This window comes from Leptinotarsa decemlineata, unplaced genomic scaffold (assembly GCF_025532065.1).
Source record: "Leptinotarsa decemlineata unplaced genomic scaffold, Ldec_3_MD MMD2_tig00026282_RagTag_RagTag, whole genome shotgun sequence".
NCBI classification, from domain to species: domain Eukaryota; kingdom Metazoa; phylum Arthropoda; class Insecta; order Coleoptera; family Chrysomelidae; genus Leptinotarsa; species Leptinotarsa decemlineata.
Window position 1 is genome coordinate 960598 of NW_027412668.1, and position 26215 is coordinate 986812.

Below are 26215 nucleotides of genomic sequence, written 5' to 3' on the forward strand. Positions count from 1 at the left end.
GAATTACTGAGCTTTCAATGTATCGTGAAAATTCCAGTGGTGTCTATGGTAGTGGTTTCTGATCTACTGAACAAGAACTGAATTTATAGAAACTCAATCAAAACTAATCTAATGACACCCCGTTATTAAATTTCAGTGGACGATACCGAGAAATATATTTGAATAAACCAAATAATGCAACTTTCTTACAAAACAAAATCGCCGAAACATAACCTACAAATAGAAAATTTCAAAATAATATAAGATGTAGACTTACCTCTGTCAAATTTCTTGCCTTCTGGGTCGATGTCTTTCACATTGAAAATATCTTCGAACAACACACCAGCCATTTTCACTTTTTTATGTTTCTAAAATATGTTAAATAAAAGTACTAGGCTAAACTATTCTCCTCTTGCTTATTTGAAAACAAAATGATAAATGTTATCGATTATCCAAACCACATTCTTCTCATTTACCTAACTCTTCTTCCCTCTTCTGTTAGGCCTCGTCTACTAATGACATCTAGTCTGGGTTGCCAACGAAAATCGTAAACGAAAATCGAAAACGAAAATATATTAACGATTAAATTTTGCTATGTAGCTGAATCACAATAAGCATTCTTTTTTGAAATTGAATTCAATATAGATTTTGTTATGAAAATATGTTCGATTGATGACCTATTTATTTCATTCTATATTCTATATTCATTATGAAAATATATTCCTTTGTTGATGATATAACTTTTATAATTGGAATACTCGTTTTGACTTTTTTGGATTTTCAATTTTTCAAATACAAGTAAATTTGTCTCTTGTTGGGGGAGTTGATTGTATAATATGGTTTCTTTCAAAATTTGAAAATTGTTTGCACATTGTTCTGTGAATTCCCTATTTCACATAAAAACTTTGACGCCAGACTTTCAGCTCTTGGGAAAAACTAAAAAAAAGTGTTGGTAATTCAAGCTTTCCAGAAAGCTTGACCAGAGACCGTTACTAATTTTTGACTTGGCTTCTCTTCCTCATTTATGTCAGATGGCAAGAAGTAGAATTGAGTGTTGTCACTGTTTTCAGTGTTTTCAATAACCTAAAAACGTCAAATACTATAAGCCGTATAAATTATCGAATATTTTCCAAAGAACAGTATTTTAGCCGTAAAATGACGACATTGCCGCCTAGAAGAAATCCCACCCCTACGAAAATATCTAAACAGCATCTTACCCCTCTTCAAACGCTCTTGCAAATGGGGTTCCCAAAACACAGAGTGTAAGTGTTTTGTTTTCTACTGAAATACACTGCTTTCATTGGGCATTCTTTACAAGAACTGAACCCCGTGAAATGATTAGTATCAACACTGGATAGTGAGATGACACGGGATACATAATAATAACAGAGTAGGCAGGTTGTGCTTTGTATGTTATTGATAAGACAAGTGTAACAATTCTATTTCCTTTGTTGGAGAAACTAATCCATGACTCGCACCTTTGAATCAATCTCAGTCTACTAGATTCATAACTCAATACATTCGAGGCTAACCACAAAACTTTACAGATGTGTTTTAATTTTCAGTCACAAGTAGGTCTTGAGCATTCACTTCAAAATGTGGTCTTGAAACGTCAAACGTTTAGTTTTTGATGAAAAAATAAACTGGAAAGTGAAAACGAGTGTGCTACCTCGGAAATTTGTGATGTGGGGGAGAAATTGATGTTTCTCCAATGTTTATGGCTCAGTAACAAAATGAAAGCAGTTTGAAACATGAATAGTTTCACGTCAAACTAAAAGTTTACAACTTTGTTAAGTAGTTGGTAGAACACGGGTTTTGAGCTCAGATCCCATTGACGAACGGTAGTTTTTTCAATCACACAATTTTCAAAAAATTTGAAATTGAATACAGTGAAAATGAAAGTTTTTTTGAATTATTTTTCAGGTTGTTTCTTGTTGTGAAATTTAATAAGTGTCATTTGGAGTAATCACAAATTAACCTTATTTTGAAATATTGCTGATATAAGTCATAGAAGAAAAGTGCTGTTTTTCAACTCACCTGGGAGTAACAATAATCAAACACGACATTAAAAGAGATGGAACATTTGAAACAACCTGATATTTATTATGAATAATTTACTTTGGATCCTTTTGAAACTGAGATTTGTTATTTCAGGGAAAAAGCACTCGCCGCCACAGGCCACAGAGGGGTACAACTAGCTTCAGACTGGCTGTTGGCCCACGTAAATGACCCTTTGCTGGACGATAACTCGCCAAGGGAATACATTTTGTACGCTTGCCCTACCGCCCCTTTTCTCAGCAACTTGAAGGATTCTGGGACAAATCCCGCTCTCTCTGTGGTTGGAACGGAGCTCATAACTTCACCCCGCATATAACACTGGTTTCATTTTTCAAGGTACTCATCGTCTGGAGCTTTTATATAACTTTATAAAATATTGTGAAGTTTCTGTTATAACTGCATATAGATTTGGCTATGTCTGGACCACAAAGAATTATGTAGAGGTGAATTCAAAAAATTTGATATAATAACCATGTCATGGACCTATAATATGAGTGCTTAATGTTTCTATTCAAAAATCTCAATAAATTTGAATTGCATAATATACAACATAGTCTAAACACACGAAACCATAACACTATAGTATTGCTCATGTTCAATATTCCAAACATAAGTACCGCAAAGAAAGCACCACTAATATCTTTACTAAAGTTAGTTAATCCTTTGAATATATCAATAGATCCCACTTTCCCAATCAGCATTCTGCAAAAATATTTTGGAACATATGTTAAATTTACCTATTCAATGAAGATCCATAGTAATTTCAAAAACTACACCTCCCTATTTGATCTTCACAAACTTTGTGGAGATCAAATCGAGAGGTGTAGTTTTTGAAATCGATATTGCTTAATCTATTCGCGGGCAGATGGCGCTGTAGGTAACGTCCTTGATATTTCTTGATCTATTCGCGGGCAGGTGGTGCTGTACGCAACCTTGATAGGCTGTTCAAAAGAAAATCAAAATAATGAATATAGTTTAAAAAGACTAAAAAACACGCCTTTATCTGAATCATATAAGTATGGCCCATAAATGAAGTCACAGTAGTTGAAATGGCTCAGCACCAAACTATCACAGATCATTCTTTTAGAGGGTGGCTCAAAATAAAACGATGACAGTATACCAGTTTCTAAGACATATAAGCTTTTTTTATTGAATTTTTAACACGACTAGTGAATCTAAGATCAGTGTCAAGCATCACCCCTAAGTGTTTAGCTGTATTGACAGGAGTCAAGATAGTTTGACCTAGTTCAAAATGGAAATTGTTTTCTGCAAATTTACGATTCTTCTGCAATGCAAAATGCATCATCATTGTTTTATTAGGATTAACTTTCAAATCATGTTCACTTGATAGCCCATTGATCAAGTCAAGATCAGTGTTGAAGACATTTTGTGCCTCAGCATACTCATCGATTTTTGAGTACATGTATAATTGTATGTCATCAGGATACGCCTGTATTTTACATTTCTTGATGGACGAGATAATATCAGTAGTATAAATGATGAACAATAAAGGTCCCAAAATGGAACCCTGTGGTACTCCTGATAGAATATCAAGAGGTAAGGAGTGATGACCATGTGAAGGTGCAGCGGGAGAGATGCATGTTGTGAGATTTCATTTTGAAATATTTATTTTCTTATATTGTTGTTGTAGACACCAGATGAAGACGCCTTACACCTATCTCAGGGATTGAAATCAGTGATGGAACGACAAGGCGCCGTTCTGAACGAGCCCCTCAAACTAGAAACGTACACTTCGCCTAACTTCATGGGCTTCTTTGTGGCTGAGGAACATGCCGACTATCTGAAGAGGATAGCTATGCAGTATGTCAAAGAAGTTTCGAATGCTAGTAAGGTTTTCATGAGTATTTGCATCGTGTTTCACTGTGGAGGTGAATTTGTACATAGGCTGACTTGCATTAGTCGTTGTAGTGATTTGATGCTTTGATGAAATATTCGAGTATTTGGAATAAAGGGAGAAGGGTTCAAGGCTGAAAGGTATTTTTAATGACGGAATAAAGAATTGTGGAAGGAAATTGAGGACAACACTCGAGAAATATAGGTAACAAAAGTGATGTGATTTGTTTCACATTTATGTGTTTGACAAACTCTGATTTCAAGCTATCGAATTGCTAGATTTCTCTAGAATCCATCTCAATTTATCCACGTAGACTGTCTGTTCCCCTAGAAATGATTGATACAAAAATTTATAGTAGAAAATATCTCCTATTGAAGTAATATGCATTTTCTGATGTTACTGGCCTCCCATTAATCTTGATTCTTTTTTTGTTTTTTGCATGTGACTAACAGACACACTTTACTAAGGGGATAACTGGTTCTTTGCAGTAATAAGCGACACCTACGAGCACTTCGATGCTCTGACAGCTTGCTTCCCCTGGTGCACCACGACGACGGCCCGTTGTATACCAAGGGGTAGTAGATGTAAGCAATTTCTATTATGTACCTTTTGGTGTTGTCCTTCCTGTTTGCATGTATATGAATTGTTCCTAATGGTACGTTGGATTCTGAATGAAAGGTACTACTAATCTGTATCTGTAGAGTAGGGAGGGTTAGTGTAGACCAGTGGTCGCCAACCTCTTCAATGTGTTGAGCTAATTTGTTAATTTTGGAATAAACAGCGAGCTACCCACACGGAAGCCACGTAACGCAACGTAAATGAAATAATCCACAGTTAATTTAGCATTATATGTATTTATTTTACTATTCAACTGGTAATACATAATACATAGGTACTAATAATAAACTAATAACAAAATAACTAATATTACTAGTACGTACTTGCTCATAGCTACATTCCTGCCTATCAAACGAAGGTGTTTGAAAAATAAACACAAACTTTTATCCAGCCACAACGGCATGTCACGTATGATTTAAAAATAGTTAATAATAACAACAAAAAAGTAACGCACTACCATGAACATAAACATTGAAAAATAAAAAAGCACGTTCAGACTCATCGATAATTTTTTTAATGTTTGCAGTATAATTTGATGCAGCCATTCGAATACAATTATCCAAATGTTCATCTGTGAGTCGATTGCGATATTTGTTCTCCATAAACTTCATATTGGAAAAAGAAGATTCACACAAATAGGTTGAACTGAATAATGCTTTCACTTTCAAGGCAACACGGCATAGAACTGAATATCTGTCTTTACTTACAATAGGCCAGATACATTCAGTACTTGAGACTAACGATTTTAAGGCTGAATCATTTTGAAACTCAATGACTTTCATTTCTGTTGCAGCGATATCTTCCCAAAGTTCTGCATAACACAAGCTGCAAACTGTTGGATATCAATTTCCATAAAGGGTGAAACAACAAACTGCGCTACTAAAGCCATTTCATTGAAATCCTTAAAACGATTTTTGAAGTTATTCTTCGGGGTAGAAATTATTTCTACATGATATTTGTTGTCATAGGGTTCTAATGGATTTTGAGATATTTTTTCTGAAAGAATAGGAAAATGCTTGGCATCGCTGTTAATTAGGTTTTGTTCCCAAAACTCCAGCTTTTTGATAAATGCTTTTATATCAGAAATCATTTCCGCTAGTTCTTTGTCTCTCCCCTGAAGCTGCAAATTAAGTTCGTTTAATTTCTCTGTAATGTCCACGAGAAAACTAAAATCTCTAAGTAGGTCCCCGTATTGACAGTCAACTTCATCGGTCAAGGTTCTGAATAATCTTCTTTGTAACGCTTGAGCTCTAATCTTGTTCACAATTTTTACCACCAGTTTCATAACGTTGTTTAATTTCTGGAAATTTCCACATAATGCTTGCTGATGGATAATGCAGTGGTAACAGAGAAATTGCGGAAAAGTTTCATCTTTACGACATAACGCCACCAGACCCTTATCACAACCCACCATAGCTGGAGCGCCATCGGTTGTCAAGCTTACCATTTTCGATATTGGAATTTTCTCGGAAGAAATAATATTTTTTAAATGAGAGAACAACTCATGTCCAGTAGTGTGTCCTTTCAGTGGAATGAACTTCAAAAGATCTTCTTTAATCGTAAAATCACTAAAAACCATCCTGACGAACACGGCCATCTGGGCAGTGTCAACGACATCTGTTGATTCATCCAGTTGAAGTGAAAAATAAACACAGTTATCTAAGTCAGTTCTTAACTGTAAAAAAATATCATTGCTCATTACTTCTACACGTCTCATCATTGTATTAGCAGAAAGTTGCATAGATTTTATAGCTGAAACTATCTCGTCTTTATTTCTATAGTTGGCAAATAACGAATCAGCAGCTTCTAAACACGCCTGTTTTATCATTTCCCCGTCTTTATAAGGTTTCTTTTTTTGTGCAATTATCTGGGACACACGGTACGATGCTTCAGTTGCAGCCTTATTTTTGTCGACTGTTTTTAAAAATATTGATTGTTGTCCAATTAACTGCTTTTTTACCTGTTTCAGTTTCTCCTTTCTGGCGGCAGAATGTAGTGGAAATGATTTCTCAAAATTGGAATGTACAGTTTTATGATGTCTCTCAATATTTCCTTTTTTAGCAACGGAGACCGAAGTATTACATAACAAACACACATTTTTATCTTTAACTTCTGTAAAAAAGTATTGTTCTTCCCATTCCGAATGAAAGTGGTATGTCTTTACCTTCTTACAACTGCTTGCCACAATATTATTTTTGTTGTTTTCTACTAACTCAACCGCTGGACGTTGGTTACGCGTTCAGTTTTGAACTAAGCGCAATGTCGCCGCGCCGTGCGTATTTATCCCGTACAAAGCAATTCAGATCGTTCTCGAACACTAACGCGCTGGTCCGGCTGGTCGGTTCTAGCCGATTCTAGCTTGATGGCGTCAGCGGCAGATCGCTCACCGCAACGTTGTCGCTGTTTATGTTTAATATTATGACAATTAGATTTTTTTGTGGAATTTTCGGAAGCTTCTCTGATTTTTGCAGTTTGTATTTTTTAAATTAAAATCGTTGTGAGAGCTACCAGAATTGCCTCCGCGAGCTACCGGTAGCTGACCAGAAGTCCGGCGACTCCGTCCGTAAGGCCACATTGGCTTCCGGAAGGGCCTCCAGTCCCCAGGCCGTTCCCCTACCCTCCACCTGGGGACGCGCCCGATAGGTAGCCAACCCACATACATCTTCGTTGTATTACCAACTCCTTCACTCCCAGTGGGTAGATAGACAGATTTCGTCACAGATGGCACTTCACATACTGGAAAAACTCGGACTTTAAATGAAATATACAGTCCGCTTTTTTTAAGCTGATCCCCTTATTGGTATGTCGGAAAGGGTAAGACCTACGATGTAGGTTAATTGGACAAAAGTTTATCATTTGGGAAACTAGAATCGTCCCTTCTCATCATCCACGTGGGATTTCATAAAAATAAGCGTACTCTCCATAAAGAAAAACATAAATTTCCATACAGTTAGTACCTGCTAACTTTGTCAGATAAATCCAGACATGTTGTTCCTCTCGGTATTCCATTATTGATTTGTTTCAGCTATTAGTCTAGAGCCCCACGTTAAATCGCTTCATTTAACTTTGGCGTACCAGTTTCCTTCTTCGCACTACTCCAATCTGAAGTCTCTCGTAGATGAGCTAGATCCAGCTGCCTCTAGCGGATGGGAGTTGAGGTTATACTCCAGAGATCCTAGGGTGAATGGCAAGCAGGTGCACAAGGTGAGCAGCTTATAATTATTATTAAGGAAGAACCTTTTTGTTGCGAAACAATTTCATTATGCCATTATGCGAGATCAATTTCGAATTTTCGACTTTAACATAAAATTTCGAGAATGAGGTAGAAATTTCTAGATTGCAATCAAAATTCCGATGGTAAAATCGAAATTTCGAGAATGAAGTCCAAATTTCGAGATTTAAAGTCGAAATTTCGAGTTTTGAGTCCAAATTACGAAAATAAAGGCGAAATCGCAAGCATAAAGTCGAAATTTCGAGAATAAAAACGAAATTCCAAAGTTTATGTCAAAATTTCAGGGTTGAAGTTGAAATAGCAATAATAAAGTTGAAATTTCGAGAATAAAGTCTAAATTCCGAGATTGAAAGTCGCAATTTCTAAATTGCAGTCGAAATTCTGAGATTAAAGTCGAAATTCCGATGGTGAAGTCGAAATTTCGATGGAAACGTCGAAATTTCGAGAATTAAGTCCAAATTCCGAGAATAACGGAAAAATCGCGAGAATAAAGTCCAAATTCCGAGGGTAAAGTCGAAATTTCGAGAATAAAGTCCAAATTTCGAGATTTGAAGTCGAAATTTCGAGTTTTGAGTCCAAATTACGAAAATAAATGCGAAATCGCAAGAATAAAGTCGAAATTTCGAAAATAAAAACAAAATTCCAAAGTTTATGTCGAAATTGTCATAATAAAGTCGAAATTTCAGGTTTGAAGTTGAAACAGCAATAATAAAGTTGAAATTTCGAGAATAAAGTCTAAATTCCGAGATTAAAAGTCGAAATTTCTAGATTGCAGTCGAAATTCTGAGATTAAAGTCGAAATTCCGATGGTAAAGTCGAAATTTCGATGGAAACGTTGAAATTTCGATAATGAAGTCCAATTTCCGAGATTTAAAGTCGAAATTTCGAGAATTGAGTCCAAATTCCGAGAATAACGGCGAAATCGCGAGAATATAGTCGAAATTTCGAGAATAAAGTCTAAATTTCGAGAATAGAGTCCAAATTTCAAGATTTAAAGTCGAAATTTCGAGAATTGAGTCCAAATTACGAAAATAAAGCGAAATCGCAAGAATAAAGTCGAAATTTCGATAATAAAAACGAAATTCCAAAGTCGAAATTGAGAGAATAAAGTCGAAATTTCGAGGTTGAAGTCGAAATTGCAATAATGAAAGTCGAAATTTAGAGAATGAAGTAAAAATTCCAAGGTTGAAGTTGAAATTTCGAAAATAAAGTCCAAATTTCGAAAATAAAGGGGATATCGTAAGAATAAAGTCGAAATTTCGAGAATAAAGTCTAAATTCCGAGATTCAAAGTCGAAATTCCGAGATTCAAAGTCAAAATTTCGAGAATAAAGTCCAATTCCAAGAAAAAATGCGAGATTGTGAAAATAATGTCGAAGTTTCGAGAATAAAGTCGAAATTCCGAAATTGAAGTGGAAATTTCGAAAATGAAGTTCAAATTCCGAGATTAAAATTCGAAATTTCGAGAATTAAGTTCAAATTCCGAGAATAAAGGCGAAATTTCGAAAATAAAAACAAAATTCCAAGGTTGAAATCGAAATTTCGAGAATAAAGTTTAAATTCCGAAATTCAAAGTCGAAATTCCGAGATTCAAAGTCAAAATTTTGAGAATAAAGTCCAAATTCCAAGAAAACATGTGAAATTGTGAAAATAATGTGGAAGTTTCAAGAATAAAGTCGAAATTCCAAAGTTGAAGTGGAAATTTCGAAAATGAAGTTCAAATTCCGAGATTTAAAGTCGAAATTTCGAGAATTGAGTTCAAATTCCGAGAATAAAGGCGAAATCGCAAGGATAAAGTCGAAATTTCGAGAATAAAAACAACATTCCAAGGTTTAAATCGAAATTTCGAGAATAAAGGTCTAAATTCCGAGATTCAAAGTCGAAATTCCGAGATTCGAAGTCGAAATTTCGCGAATAGAGTCCAAATTCCAAGTTTCGAAAATGAAATCGAAATTCTGAAGGAAAAGTCAAAATTTCGAGAATGAAGTCGAAATTTCGAGAATGAAGTCGAAATTCCGAGAGTAGAGTTGAAATTTCAAAAAATAAATGGTTTTCCCAATTTTCCTAGTCAGAAAACTGGATTATTCTCTATCACTGTCGCCGTAGTTACAATGGATTGGACTTTCTCCCCTAAAAAACCAACATTCGACGCCTATGGGTCGATATATATGTATCGTCGAGATGGATTCCGTCACAGATCAAATTGCTACTCGACGACTGTCCGTGGTTTATTGTTAGTTTTTAATATGTTTCTAGTCACGTAAATACGTGATCTTATATAAAAATAAACGTTTGAATTTTTCGGAATGAACTCATGTAAATTTGCCGACTAATTATTGTACGCTAATTCAGTTTATCTTTGCTCGGGCCCGAATCGGTTTTAGGCTTATAAATTCAGCATAGTGGGAAGAATATCATTAACAGTTTTTCTTTGCGACACTCAAATTTCGAAGTACACCTACAAGTCAGTTGTTCATACTCATCGAGAGGAAAACTTGTTTGTTGAGGAGCTTTTGTTCGGATTCATAATCTGAACAGGTAAATATCATTATTTGTGATATTTTCACTAACGTTGGTGTTGAATTCTTTTGTGGATTCCACAATTTATTTATTTCAAGTCAGTGTTGTCCATTAAGTTTGCAACAAATGGGCTTTTTTATTATTCATTGCACAAACGAAATTTGAAAGTTCGTCAAAAATTCGGGCATGTTCGATAACCATAGTCGATGCGCTTATATTGGTTTTATAGTCCAGTCAAAAAGTTCAAAAACATGAAAAATAGAGATAAAGGTCCTAAAAATATGAGCGATAGCTCATTCGATTCGGAATCTCCTCTAGAAAAATGTTTTTGAAGGATTTTGGTGCAGGTAAAAAATTGCAATTGTTATCAACAAAATAAGATTGAAAAAAATGGTATTTAGTTTTTCGTTAATAACTCAAAAAATATTAATATTTAAGCAATTTTGAAAAAATTTCGTTAAAGAGGAGGAAATTTCCAATAAAAAAGTCCCGACTCCCGAAACTCTATCTCCATTATTTATAATTTTAATTTGACGTTGAAAATAAGGTTCCGCGCGGCTGTTACAGCATAAGCGCGCTGCCGCTAAAGAGAGTTTATCAAAAGAAATAATTTTTTTAAACCAAAAAATGTCATTTTAAAAATTTGAAAAAAATCTAGTATCTTCTTAACACTTGAATGAATCGAGTCTCGTAGAAACAAAATTTTATCATAATTTTTTAAAAAGTTATTTAATTGTTAATTAACAAATTTTTTCCCAATCTCCGTTGGCATAAATAATGAGATAAAAGGTATAAATAATTGGCCTATAAGTCTTGAAATTCGTGGAGCCCTTTTGATATATATACTTCATATGATCCTGCGGTAAAAGTTCATAAAAATTTATTAATTTGTTAATTATGATTTTTTATAACTATTGCAAAATGAAATATCTAAAAATTATTGATAATTTTTTTTTCAATTGATATTTAGCTGTGTCAGTTTTTACATTAAACAATGGCGGTTATTAACTTAGGATTTGAATTTTTTACGTAATTTGTTTATTGAATTGTTTTAAACAAATAGAGAAATTCAATATATTTGAAAATTTTTTTTTTTGCTATTTTGTTGTCTAGAGATAATTATGATTAAAAAAAATCCTAAATTTAATTTACAATTGTTTAAAATCGATTTTGTTATATTTCGATTGTTTAAATAATCAGTAAAGAAATAATTTTGCTTTAAAAAATCATAATTTACACTTTCAAATAGTTTGGCAAAAAAAATGTATTTATTATTCAATTGTTCATTAGTTTAATAATTTGTTATAACAAATATTGACCAACGTTATATTTTTTTCTGAAGTATAAAAAATTACGAAAACAGCTATATACAAAAAAATGCCATAATTTTTTTTCATTTATTACCTATAAGAAAGTATTATACTTAATAAATATTAAATATTTTTATGACTCTTTTTTATATATAGCTGTTTTTAAAATTTTTTCTGCTTCAGAAAAATAATATAACGTTGTTCAATATTTGTTCAAAACAAATTATTAAACTAATTAACAATGAAATAATGAATAAAAAAATTGTTTTTTTTTGCCAAACTATTTAAAAGTGTAAATTAAGATTTTTAAAAGCAAAATTATTTCTTAACTAATTATTTAAACAATCGAAATATAACAAAAATCGATTTTAAACAATTAAAAATCAAAATGAAGAAAAAAAGTTTTTTCAATCATAATTATCTCTAGACAACAAAATAGCAAAAAAAATGTTCAAAAATATTGAATTTCTCTATTTGTTTAAAACAATTTAATGAACAAATCACGTAAAGAGTTCAAGGTCGAGGACTGACAAGTGATTAGACAGTTGAGTAAGTCTTTAGTTTTTTCACAAGGTATAAAAATGTAAGCTTTCACGGCTGGCGTCAATGTTTTGGTTGGTTTCCAGGTTTTGCCGTGGTCTTTGGTTACAATCTCTAAACGTTTCGACTGCAACTGCGACAGTCATCTTCAGTTGCGTGGTCGAAGTACTCTTCTTGACGTATCAGTATCAGCTGAAAATATAGCTGAAAAAAGTATGGAAAATCAGAACTGAGATAGCTTTTTCAACAATTGCAGGGTATTAAGAACTCCGGCAGAGCGCGCGGAACCCCTGTGGCCCTTTTACGGAACCCCAGGGTTCCGCGGATCCTCATTTAGGAATCTAGAGACTAAGCTATTGAAGGCAACATCATGGAATGCCATGATGAACCCTTCAATAGCTCACTCTCTACATTCCTAAATGATGATCCGCGGAACCCTGTGGCCCTTTTACGGAACCCCAGGGTTCCGCGGATCCTCATATAGGAATCTAGAGACTAAGCTATTGAAGGCAAAATCATGGCATGCCATGATGAACCCTTCAGTTTTCGACTGTGAGTTTCCAACTCGCTGATATTATCATAATTAATATGCTTATGAATTCTAACGATAGTCATTAAAAGCGGTGAAATGAAAAATGTACCTTTATAACCGACTGAAATAATTGGGACTTTCCGATATCGGTTTTTATCAGAAGGTTACTGACGCGTGGATATTTGAATTTCAAATCTGTATTTCATATCTTTCAAGAAATGATAGAAAATGATGAAAATGATAGAACGTAATGAAAAAATACTCGCCCATAATTGAAAAATACTCGCTGGCAACAATAATTCAAAAATACTCCTCCGGCCCAGTTGATGCTGTAACAACTTGACGTGAAGACCAGAACAAAAAAAATGATGCACCTTTCGCATCCTTAATCGTCCGTTCGAAGTTATACATTCCCCGACAACTGGTAGGTTTGAAATTACATTGAAATAAAATACAAGCAATAACCAATAAACAAATTGAACTATTAACACGAGATGCAACTAAAAAATTATTAACATGAAATGAAAAGTAAAAATTAAAAGATTCCAAATCGAGTTACTTCACGACGTTGATTTTTTTTTATTTAAAAGGAAAAACACCGCATCAACCACTAGGGTTATTAGCGGTTACAGTAGGTACATTAAATTTTGTTAGAGATGCCATCATTTTCCAAAAAACTATAAAGGGAAGTAAAGTTCGTAACATTGAATGCATTGGTGAGGTCGCTTGGTAATCCGAAAAATTGTCTTTCTTCATTGAAAGCTGGGCAATCAGAGACGAAATGTTCAACACTCATCGTCACACTGCAGGTATCACAAATGCGAGGCTCTTCATGCTTTAGGAGATGTAGATGGGTAAATTTCGTATGTCCAATTCTCAGGCGTGTAAGTGAAACTTGCTGTCTGCGGGTGAGAGCTCGGTAATTTTGAGTGACTAGATTGTTGATTGATTGATTGATTGTTCGGGTGATAAGTGAACTTATTCCTCCTAGAGGAATTCGATTGCTTTCATCTATCCCCTCTTCTCTCTATCCGCTTCATCGGTTTTAGCGGGAGCTGACCGTTTGTCGGGAGTTGGTCGTGTTCCGCTTGATTAGAGGTTTCCATATGTTGCGTATCTCTACGCTAGCTTGGCTACCTGCGTTGTTGGACAACATATATGCGGCTTCTTTGAATTTTCTCCTAAACCAGTGTTTCTCCTTGTGGATGATTTCAGCTTGAGCCCACTTGATGTTATGTTGATGAGTCCAAACATGCTCTGCTATTCCTGATATGCTGGTACAAGTACTGGTTGTAGCGGCTTCTCTTCCTTGTGGAGCTCTTGCTGTCTTCTAGTGTTGGCTGGAAACTGTAAAGTCATCATAAGTTCGGATCCTCACCACTGCATGGCCCGTGACCATGAGAAAGCAGGGATCGGAGCAATTCTCAACAAGGCAGCTCTCCGATTAGCCGAACTTAGTTTAGTACCATAACTCTGTCACCCGTCAGCAAAATACCTACACCGAAGCAGCAGAAATCGCTCTATTCCTGCGGCTTCACAAGAATGGGCCGATGCAAAGGGTTTTCTTCAACGAAATTGAAGACTTCGACTTATTAAAGCACCTGACCTTTGCTTTCCTCAGATACAGTGGACTGCGGTTGGAGACTGTTGAGGAGTTCTTCTTGGCCTGATAGGATGGTGTCTTTAGATGTCCCTGATTCTTGTACTTAAAGATCACTCGAAGCTACGGGGAAAAAGCCCTGCCCAAGCAAATTTCTGGTAAATAATAATGATAATAATCAAGTTTATTGGCAACTATCAAATAAAAAAATATACTATTGATGTAAAGGTAATATATCATCTGAAGCTGCTTTTCAACTTCCCCTTAACCTTGAGAAGAAGTGTCACAGTTCGTGACTACTTTTGAAGTAGTCACGAACTGTGAAAGAAAGAAGGCTGTGTGATTATATTCCGCAGGTTATTTTGCCCCGCTAAGAGGAGGCTCAATATAAGCGTGATTAGTTGATACTGAGTGCTTGGACAACGAATTTGATAACCTCAAGAAATCGTTGCACCTTTTCAAAACTCTCTTCTTCAGCTATCGACTTCGGAGTAGAAAAACTGTTTCTAGAACCGGTTTGAATGCCTGCAGAAACACTGGATTTTGGCGAAAATGTATGCCCATTCAATTTGTGAAGGTTTCTCCCTCATACGAGGAAGTGGGCCAATTCGGAAATACGGTTGGTTAACTCGTTCACAGGCAGATGGGGCGATGACAAACATGTTTGTTGTCCGCTTTAGCCTAGTTTGAAGAATAATACTCTGAAAGGAATTCGATTTTCAGTTGTGGAAAATCATCGACTCCATGTTGATGATAGACATTTGCACTGACGAGAGGCTAAACAGCCCGAAACCGGTGTGCAAGTGTTTTCCAATAATTGAAAATGGATTCCGGCAGTTCTATCGCTGAAACCACATGCAGGAATAACTCCAGTGAAGAATTCTGCACTGACACCTGTCGGATATAGTCCAACGCCCTTCGTGATATTAGCCAGGGGGGTAGTTGTTTTCTGATAGGTGTCAGTTCATTAACCTGTGTAGAGACTGGCCTGAACAAATTGTTTTTTAGATAATTTTTATTGAACGTGTCATAAAAGGAGAAAAACAACATTTGGAAAATAGTTGAGGAAATCGTAGAACCTTTAATTATAACATTAGACGAAGATTCATCGGATTTATCTGGTGATAACAACTAATAAATATTGATTATACCTAATATAATCTTAAATAAGCACACCAATTCATTATCATGTGAATATTTCAAATTAAAATGTCAAGAATATCGATTGTATATGAATTTGTGAACATAGTTATCAGTTTTAACAATTATTTTTCAATTAAATACCCAAAACGTACGTCACTGAGTATATAGGCAGCAGGGCTTCCAAATCAAAACCCCATGTATTTTCTTATGGAGGTTCATTCTGGCAATTTTGGTCCCTAAGGCCCACTCCACACGGAAGGGGCAAAGGTCAGCGCCTTGTCACTGTCAGACGTCCATTATGTGTAAACTTAGCCTTAGCCTTCAAAGCCCACTTCAGACCACCTCCACTTTTACCGTCATTCAGTCAACCAATCAGCTATCACGCATACAGCGGGAAATTCAAAACCGGGAGTGGGGGTAACCTATCAGCGTCATCGAAATCGACGCAGGATGGAACGAGTATCGTAGCGATTTGAGCGTGGAACTCCGCCCCTCGGCCCCCTTGGTACGTCACCTAACCTATCGGCCCCCTTGGTACTCCACCTAACCTATCAGCTCCCTCGGCCCCCTTCAGTCACGTGATTTTAAATAAAAAAGTTTATAGTTATGGGATTCGAACCTGGGTCGTCCGCGCCGTAGACATTGTCCTTAGCCTCTACACCATCGTAAGATATTGAAGTTAACTGCGAATGTTGGGTATTTATAGCGTTAGTTTTGTCGGGACCGAAATTGACTCATTCATTATACTTGACAGCATTATTTTTGATTTCCGTAGAATGTAATCGTCATTATCATATTGAAGATAGGAAAATATACTTAGATTTGGGAAATAATTAATATTTCATGTAAAGATGTGTATGTGTGTGTAAGAGCGAGAGGCGCGTGTGACGTAATCGATGCAAAGAGAGATGGAGATGGTATCGAGATTTACCGGTTGCTAGTGCAAGCAGGTGTTGCCAGTTGTACAATAAATCAATGTTTATGGAGTAATGTAGCGTTGCCGGTTTGAAAATTAAGTTATAGAATACACAGAGTCATCTATGAGTCACTAGCTGAACTATCTATTGGTTGAAGAAGGACACTGTAAACACTAGACTCATAAGACTGCATCTGTCAAATGTTAATACATGCCAGCATGTCAGGTTCGGCGTTGCCAGTTGTACAATAAATCATTGTTTATGGGGCAATGTAGCGTTGCCGGTTTTGGAATTAATCGTGAACTACTCGACGAAAATTGGAAGCGCGAAAGTGATATATTAATAATAATGAATCAGATTTAAGAAAAAACATTACAGATTAATGAGGCTGTATCGTTTCAAAGTGTGATCCCTCAATGTTACAAGGTATCTCAAAATACATCATTGAAAACAAACATGGCGTCGAAGTGTACAGGGTGCGTCAAAATACATCATTTAAGAAAAAACATAACAGTTCCACGAGGCTGTAAGTTTTCAACGTGCGATCCCTCAATGTGTACAAGGTATCTCAAAATACATTATTGAAAAACAAATATGACATCGAAGTGTACAGGGTGCGTCAAAATATATCATTTAAGGAAAAAAACATGTCGATTTGAAATATGATATTAATGTGTATACAGGGCGTTTCAAAATACATCATTTAAGAAAAAAACATGTCGATTCAACAGAAGTCTAGCGTTCCAACATGTCGGAAGTCTCGTATCTTTGTTAACCAAGTTAGCATCGTCAGGAGAAAGAGGAGATTCAAAAGTATCGAGAGGTTAAGCGTTGTGGACTCAACGTGAGGACAATGGGAGAGCGAAGTATTCGACAATGACATTTCAAAATACTTCATTTTTGCATAAGTTTCGAAGGAAAACGATCTTCCGTACGTCGTTGGTAAACAAAAATTAGTATTATAATGGCATTCAGAGAATACAGACGTAAAGTAGAGGAATTTGAGAGACGTGTCCAACAAATAAGTAAAGATATTCAATTATATGAGGAAAAGAAAATGGTTCTCAAGCAGTTGAATAATTTATACATTCAAGACAAAGTGTTTCAGCCTCAGAGTGTAGAATATGTCGTCAACGATGCTGAAAAACAAATTTTGTACTTCCGACTACAATAATTTCTGTTCAATATGTGAACGTACCGAATATGGGTGAAATTCCAAGGAAATATGCGATAAGGCTAGTATAAACAATGGAAATCGATTCATTCGACTAGCTGTTTATCAATAAAAATGTTCTCCACTCGTTTTCAGTTTCGGATATGCTCTAATTTCTCTCAGCATAATCTAAATCTAAAATGGTTTTGATCATTCTCACCTCCATTGCAAGCCGTTCCGATTTGACTACTCTCACCTCCATTGTAAGCCGTTCTGATTTGACCACTCTCACCTCCATCGCAAGCCGTTCAGATTTGACCAGACTCACCTCCTTTGCACGCTTTTCAGATTTGACCACTCTCACCTCCTTTGCAAGCTGTTCAGATTTGGCCACTCTCACCTCCTTTGTAAGAATAATGTTGATCGAGTTCAATATATAGTTTTACACCGCCCAATCCTATTGATGTCCATTTCCACATCACCCATGAGGTAGAACTATTGATGCGTTACCTTTTTTTAATGTGGAAGTCTCCCCAGTAGGCCTATCATAACCACAATCTTTGCTTCAGATTTACATCATGGAAATAAAACCGTGAATGTTGAAAGATATCTTTATTATAGAAAAATATATTTACAAAGTTGTATCCATCATATCTTCGCCGATTAAATAATGTCCCCATGGTAGAGTTTCAACTGAGTTTGGTATGAGGTAGCGCTTATCATCCATTGAACTCAAAGCATTTTTCTGCTGTTCTATCGTGAACACCTGATGTTTATCTGCTTTAATGAGATGCTGCTTCACACATTTCACCATAGAGTTCTCTAGGCAGTCAATGTAGTCTTGGAAGGTGATATCGGTATTCATGGTAGATTTCTTGACTCCCTTTGCCTTTTTAGTCATGCCGTAGTTAGAGATTATATTACGAATTTCGTCCTCTTCATATTCATCAAGTTCTAACTTCCGCTGCAGTTTTATTATGTTAGCTTCAGTTGTTAACCTTTTAGTCGAATACAACTTGGCTCGTAAACCTACAAAGTCCGTCATCGGAATACCATTGTTCTCATCCTTCATAAGGCCGGGAACTTTTTTGTTGACGCAGGGTATTCCATATATATTGTCAGAGGGATAATCTGAGGTATCGAAAAATGTAAAGCAATCCTCCTTCATAACTGTATAGGGGTCCTGACGCAGCTCATAGATGAGGGAATCCGTATCAGTATACATAACGGTGCAGTCCTCTCCGAAACGCTCAGCCATATACCCATAGTGGAAAGAATAGATGGTAGTCTTTGCTAAATCCAAAATAGCCTGTCCTACATATATAGGCTTGTTTAGAAAAATTTGCAGCTTATTAAGCTCAACCGCTACCAAGTTTTCATCGAAAACTGCAGCAGACTTGAACTCGGGTTTGGCAATATGCGCTTCTGCTCCATACCTTCCACACCACTCGGTTAGAAGGTGGATGTTAACCCTCTTGCGGACGTTTTCCATAGTTTTACCGAATACTGCATTATTCATCAATTTGTACAGGTTTTTTTCGAACTCATTGGTAGCCTTCTTACGGAGCTCTGTATTCAAGTCGATGTATGATTTGAGCCAGGGACTCTGCTTGAATTTCAACACACGAAGAATTTTCTTCAAAACCAATCCATTTGCCAATGCCTGCTTCAATGCTCTATAATGTATAACATATTTCTCCTTGGGTTTCAAAGTAGCCATCAGCTTCGAAATTTCTCTAGGTTTCATCGGTGGCATCATGGTTTTCGGATTGATATGCTCCGGACAAAATGGAATATCTCGATGTTTGTCATGCAAGTGTTGAGGATACTCCAAATCTACTTCTAGAATGTAACCCTCATCGGCATTATCAGGTATGTCCATTACATCGATATTAGTGTCGGTCCATTCAAAACCTCCATATGGCAAGTATTGACTCATTGCCCATCCATACTGATTATTCACATCATAGTACATCTGATAAGTTGAGGGTTTAGACGAATCGTAGTTTGGAAGGTATTTGTTGTTTGCGTGAGCTCTTCTCTTCGAACAAACTTGACTAAGACCACCTCGAATACCTCTCTCAACAAAAAGAAACATGTCTTGATCGGTGAGTAACTCTAGTTGTTGCTTGGTATGTTTAAGCATACAATCCCAAGTGTAGCCTGGCAATGTGTAATAGTGCGCAGGGTCAAGTCCATGCGACTCGATGATACAGGTTCTAAACCTCTCAAAGACATCAGCCAGCAGAAGAACATCGGTTTTCATGTATATGTCGACATATTCTCCTAAGTTTGAGATATTCAGTTTGTTCCATACCTCTTGTGCTCTTATGTACCGTCTTCGGGGGCAGGGTTTGTTATCGAGTTTATTGAAGAAATGATCAATGGACGGTAAATTGGTTTCTTCGAATTTTTCGAAGGAATCAAAGTAATCGTATGACATGACTCCTTTGACGGTGAGAAGATTGAATTGTTCAGGGGTGAGATCAGAGAATTGGGATTCCAAATTTGGGAATTCTGGAAGATTTGATGCTAGTTTATCGAGCGAAGAACCCATAAACCGGAAACTATCGATGAAACGGAAATTGATTCTGAAATCGGCTATCTGTTTCGTAAATGAGATATATTTTTCTTTGGTTATAGGTAATAGATCGACCTTTCCATCCATTCTTGTTGCGATATCTTTAACAATGAAGTGTGCATCATAACCGCTAAGATTATGGAAGACAACAGGGATGGTGTGTGAGTCCTTGAAGTTGACGTTGCACCCTTCATGAGCAGCCCCTCGAAAATTTTTTTCAGGTATCAGGTGATTATGGTCTCGAACTTTCTTATCTTCAGGCGTGAACGGTTTTTGACATATATGACAATTTGAGGCTTTTCTAAACTCCATTTCCTGATTGAATGTCATATTTATGTCATAAGGACACCAAAACACTGTCGCCACATCCTCAGCAAGCTGATTCATCTCATCAGCAAACCATTGCATACAATCGATACCTCGATGAGCACGGTAGAATGATAGAGAGTCATCATAGCTACACTTGAGGTAATATCCCACAGCTGCTGGAACGTGATGCTGCGGCTTCTTTGGGTTATCTGTACGCTCGAGTATGCTTTCCAAGTCTGCATAAACAATGAATGGTGCCTTTTCCTTATTCTTATAGTTTTTGAATTCGAGCAGATTTTTACCTTCCTCAGGCATTTTTATAGCTGTCTCATTGATTTTCCCGCAATCTAAGATGTGACGTTCGAGATTTTTTTGAGTTCTGCAGTACCGGAGACAGCGATCACAGAAGAACTTTTGACATTTTTCTCTACTCAATTGTCGTGAAAGCAGTCTTGACAAGTTTTTGATCCATACAAAATGGTGTTTAGCAGGATCATCATCATCTTGTATGAGAAGTAGATTGATGTGTTTTTCCTTCTTATCTTTAGTTAGATATGATGGTAATATCTCTAAATATTTCTTGATCTTTTCCAACACATAAACATTGATGGAGACATTATTTTGCTTTTCAAATCTCGGAATTTGCCGCATGGTCATTGGGAATTGAATACCTGTAAGCTTCAAAACCTTCGAGTAATGGGGATATGATGATATGCGTGATGTATTGATTTCAGCTGGATGAAGCGCTGAGGTAACGGCCCACGCAAAACATGCCTGATCATTATTCTTAACATTGATGCAGGCATTCTTCTGTCTGATTTTACCAGGCAGCTCAATGAAAGAAGAGCCAATCTGAGGAGTGAACTTACTGATGTTGACCCCCAGATTAACTACTTTTTTCAGAGCCCATCCACTGTCACGTTCTTGGAATTCCTCCAGCTCCCGCATAATCGGATCAATCACATTTTTCTTGAACCACCCATCCATGTCGGTATCACGATATATTGGAGCATTTGCAGTGGTTAAATATTTATGTTCCGTGATTATGTTCGATCCCTTTACAATCTCAAACTCACCACAGAGAGCTGCGTTCACTTTCACTGCAGCATACTCCCTCAGAACATTCTGGATCCTTCTTTTGAAGATGGCCAAACAATCAACCAGAAATGCTCTGGGATCTTTATGTTTGAGATTGGAAATATTGCCTGTCTTGATTCTACTATTGAAGGCTGAAGCTAAGTCATCCCATTTCACACGCTCTCGTGCTCCTTCTGCTCGTTTCCCTGCCCCCTGCTTCTGTGATGCTTTGAGGTTATTCCGCATAGTGATCACATTTCTTAAACAGGCTTCTAGATGCTGCTTCTCCCCCACAGAAGCAGCATTACGCATGGCCTTTCTAATTTTTTTCAGCCCCCTGGCACATTCATACAACCCTTTCTTTATCCATTCCTTATCATTTGGGGTGATAAGCCTCAAATTGGTAGCGATATGTTGAACAAGGTCACCATACATTTTCGATAACTGTAATTAAAAAGACTAGATGTTGAACGATCAACGTTCTAGAGTACACTGATGAAATTCAACAACGTGAAGCATAATCTTAACTGTAGACGGACGGAGGACTGAATGCTTTTTCAAAAGGCCCACAGATTTTCGAAATTTGTGTTTTCAATCCCATAAGAATACATGTAATATCAATGCATTCTACACTGAAACAGTGAGCAGCCCTGTCACGTGATTAACACCACCAGTACCCCCCACCACTGTCATCAACACACCGAAGAATGCAGATAAGTTTCATTCTTTTTTCAACAGTCAAGTTAGACCGTCATGTGTGATTCTATGTTGCAGTACATTAACCTAAACTTGATCAAAACATGCATAGATCATGAATTTATTCGAGCAAAGTACGCAGGCGTATGTTTACCTGCGAGTTTGATTTTACATGAAGTCGCCAAGAAATATGGAATTACAACGAAGCTGTGCGTTGGAACGATGTTGTACTCGAATGGTATTACAATTACACCACATTTTTGGAATGAACATAATGGAATAGTATACGATCCTACTAACTTGATTACCAAACACTATCTACCACATGAACTTGAAGTTACACTGCAGAAGGGGATATTTATGTGTAAAAGTGATGAAGATAGAAAAATGCTTCAAGTTTATCATAATTTCAAGAAGACCAAGTCCACAGCAAAGTATTTTGAGAAGGCATCCAGAATGTTTACTTGAAATACGAAAAAATATTAATACTGTTGTAGCAAAGATACTCAATAAATAAATTGACTCGTGTTCGATGCTGAATTTTGAGATGTTATCAAAGCATGAATTCTTGGACCGAATAGCGTGCCTTAATGTGTTGAACACAGCACAAAATCTTATTTTCTGAAGCCTTTATCGTATGTCAACAAAGTTTATGACGTCACAAGTAGTCTAGTAATATCATTGTAGATGTAACTAGTGATTTCGTTTCCAAGTCTTTCCTCACGTAGCTTCAGTGACAAATCTTATATCACGAATCAAAACAGAGACAAAAGTGGATCATTCATGTTTTGAAAAATTTCGTCAATTACTCCAGTAAAACAGGTCTATTTTCTCCTATAAACTCTGGTGGGGGGAAATTGATTATAGGAACCATTCTAGAGAATTCCGATCACTTTCCCACTAACCATGGAAGCAGTAAGGTTATTTTTCGGTGATCGCGCTACTGAGAAAATCAGACAGTTGAATATTGAAAATGATTTTATTCGACAATGGTATTACGATAAAACAATATCATGCTACATTATGTACAATAACAAAGAACCTGTAACGATTGCTCTGCTATCGACTATGGACTTTGATCCAGTGCAAAGACATTCTAGGCCGAAAACCATCAACTACATTCATACGTTGAAGAAACACCGTAGAAAGGGATATGCAGCCAAACTCATCGAACACATCAAGAAACATGAAGAATTTACAGCTTTCTGTAGTAATAAGGAATCTGAATTGTTATTCGATAAATGTGGTTGTACTTATTATGGTGAAATTATATGTCCAATGTTTAGGTATCCATAATAAACGGTTTTGCTCAGTATGGCGTAGTATATAACAGTTTTCCTTCAAAACAGTATGGTGCAGAGTGGCTCAGTATAGCTCAGTATGCACAGTGTGGTTAAGTATGACGCAGTATGCACCGCAAGCACTACACAGTGTGGTTAAGTATTGCGCAGTATATATAGAGTCAATTGAATATTTATAATTCATTTGCATTCAATATATCGCAAAGTATAGATGGAAAATGTATTATGAAGGTTCCCGAACAGACCTCGCACAGAATCATCGAGTCTGATACTTATGGTATCCGTTTTGAGCATGGATATGTTATTGGCAACACTCCTGTGCAATATGAAAACAATGAACTAGATATTCGAGACAAACATTTCACTCTTACACCGGGATTACTCCAACTATTGATGAAACGTGTTCCTCAACATTATACGTCGGACGATTTGATTGTATACAAAAACATTTTGATGCTTACCAATGCTCACAAACAGCGATATAAATCAGATAGACCGGTGAATGCAAACAGTTCATGGAAGTATCGGAATATCATATCATTGCTGTTCCCTCCTAGGAGAAGAAGGAATGTTCAATCACACTATATTCAAAAACATACGAGTCATAAGCAACAAATAGAAGGTTCCAGAAAAGAAGAAGAAGAGAATCATCGAATAGAAGGTTCCAGAAAAGATGAAATTACTCATAGATCATGTAGAGGACCTCTCATTTTCAATAGATATTGATTTTCCTAGACATATCAATTCGTTACCATGTATAAAGTAGTTATCAATAAATAGCTGAGACATGTAAAAAAGTCTTTCAAAAGTATTTCCCACCCCAAAACTAGCAGTAGTACTTAAAATTGCACCACTCTCCCCTAACAGGAATTCCTATTCAATCTAACATAAAACTTTCTCTAATGAAAACAATTTGTATTCTGACATGATATAAATTCTCTTGCATTCAAAAGCCAACGCTTTCCTAGTTGGAATTGCAAAATTTGTTCAACCAAATTCTCTCTTATCAAATAAAAAATGAAAAATAATTTGCATTCAACCACAAATAAGTCATGTAGATAGATATCAATTTTCAATGTTCCTCGACAGTTTCTGAGTTAAAAATCCTCAATGAATAGTACAAAATTGCTTAAATCTGAAATTGCACCACTCTCCCTTAGCATGAATTCCTATTCAATCTAGCTTGAAAATAATTTGCAACACTCGATCAACCGAATAAAACTGTCGGGTAGCACTTTCTCGAATATTCTAACATGAAAAAATTCTCTCTTGTAAAATAATTTATATTCAACTATACTCAAGGCATTATGAAATCAATTCGAATCATAGATCATGTAGATAGATCAATAGCTATCAATGTTTAATGTTTCTCGACAATTTATTAGTTGAAAATCCTCAGTGGGTAGTGAAAATTGCACCACTTCCCTAACATGAATGCCTATTCAATCTAGCAAGTAGTTGTTTACAGCTGATTCTCGGCCTCCCCCCACCACTATGACGTATTAATTGCTTTTTTTATTGGTTGTTGTTTGGTGAAGTTTTTTTTGTTGTGCAGTGAAGTCAAGGCGTTGTGACCTTGAAGTGTCTGGTGCATGGATCGTTCAGATTTTTTTTTCATATGAGATTTTGTGTGTTTATGTGTGTGTGTAGGAGAATGCACGGTACAGGGTTTCATCATGTGCTTGTTTGTCTATGTACAAACATACGTCTGCATACTTCGAAGATCCTCCAAGTAATAAATGCTCCATCGGTGTTAGGGCACCAAGTTAGTAGTGGAGTGACGTCACAGCAATAACCGTTCAACGGCTAGAGAGCGACATGTTCACTCCACGACGTGTGGCAGAGTAATGCGTATTCATCGGTCTGCCCTCACCTCTCCTGAAGCGATGAAGGTTCGCTCTAGCCCCGCTATCCATGGTGACACAACGGCAGCCGAGGACTGTTTGCCTAGCGTCTACCCTCTCCGAGACCGCAACGACCACTGCTTGCTCGTATATCGACATCTGTTATCGCATTCAGTTGGGAGGTAATCTTGGCGCATGTAGTTGAGAAGTGGGGTTGGCTATGACGTCTTGACGGGTCCTATCAGAGTGTATTTAAGAAGCGTACGAGTGTTGGCTATGTCAGTTTACATCAAGTGAGTTAGTGAGAACTATTATATAAAATGTATTCCTGTGACTGTGGTAAATCTTTCACTCGTAGTGATAATCTTCGTCGGCATCAGCTCCAGAGTTGCCAAGGAGGGCCTGCAGTGAAACGGGTGAGAGTGGATAATGCAACACCTATGTATACGTGCAATTGTTGTAATGTGACAATTCCTATGAGCCAAGTGAATTCTCACCGAAGAACCATGAGTCATAAAAATAATGCATGTGTTCAATTGTCTGACGGTGTCAAATTATAACGAATGCATTCAATTGCCGCATTGCTACATACAGGGGGAGAGTTCGATTGTAACCAGTGACTACATGTCATTTTTCAATAAGATTAGGCAGAAGGTCATTGATTTACTGGAATCAGCCATCAGGATCCATAAAAGCATCAAGGTGAATATGGAAGTTTTTGGGAATTATATTCTTCAGACTGATGATTCGAGGGACACGAAGTCATTTAATTCCCAAAATAAAATAGTGGACCAATCTTCAGATTTGAATGCTGTTTTTGATGGATTCCGTGATGTAATTGTGGCTCAAACGACTGAGTTCCAGGATCGCGACTCAGGTATTTATTTTTTAAAAATTTCAATAAGATTGAATAGTAATATTTTTTTTTTATAATTCAGGTTGGACTTGTGA

General features: G+C 36.5%; 3 protein-coding genes across 3 annotated transcripts in view; 1 reads left to right on the top strand and 2 right to left on the bottom strand.

The window, feature by feature from the left end:
• The window catches only part of Rpb8 (DNA-directed RNA polymerases I, II, and III subunit Rpb8), a 78602-nt gene extending 78181 nt beyond the window's left edge, over positions 1–421 (bottom strand). Inside the window, exon 1 of the mRNA XM_023156217.2 lies at positions 257–421. Within this exon, the coding sequence (XP_023011985.1) occupies positions 257–329 (73 nt within the window). The 5' untranslated portion in view covers positions 330–421. The remainder of the gene's footprint in view (positions 1–256) is intronic.
• A 610-nt stretch (positions 422–1031) lies between these two features.
• Positions 1032–26215, top strand: part of Epp (Ecdysteroid phosphate phosphatase) — a 69966-nt gene continuing 44782 nt past the window's right edge. The window contains 6 exon segments of the mRNA XM_023156215.2: positions 1032–1241; positions 2134–2273; positions 2276–2373; positions 3689–3884; positions 4381–4476; positions 7536–7714. Coding sequence (XP_023011983.2) covers positions 1135–1241; positions 2134–2273; positions 2276–2373; positions 3689–3884; positions 4381–4476; positions 7536–7714 — 816 coding nt within the window. The 5' untranslated portion in view covers positions 1032–1134.
• Positions 15951–26215, bottom strand: part of LOC141484601 (uncharacterized) — a 28072-nt gene continuing 17807 nt past the window's right edge. The window contains exon 2 of the mRNA XM_074179581.1: positions 15951–21867. Within this exon, the coding sequence (XP_074035682.1) occupies positions 18088–21858 (3771 nt within the window). The 5' untranslated portion in view covers positions 21859–21867 and the 3' untranslated portion in view covers positions 15951–18087. The remainder of the gene's footprint in view (positions 21868–26215) is intronic.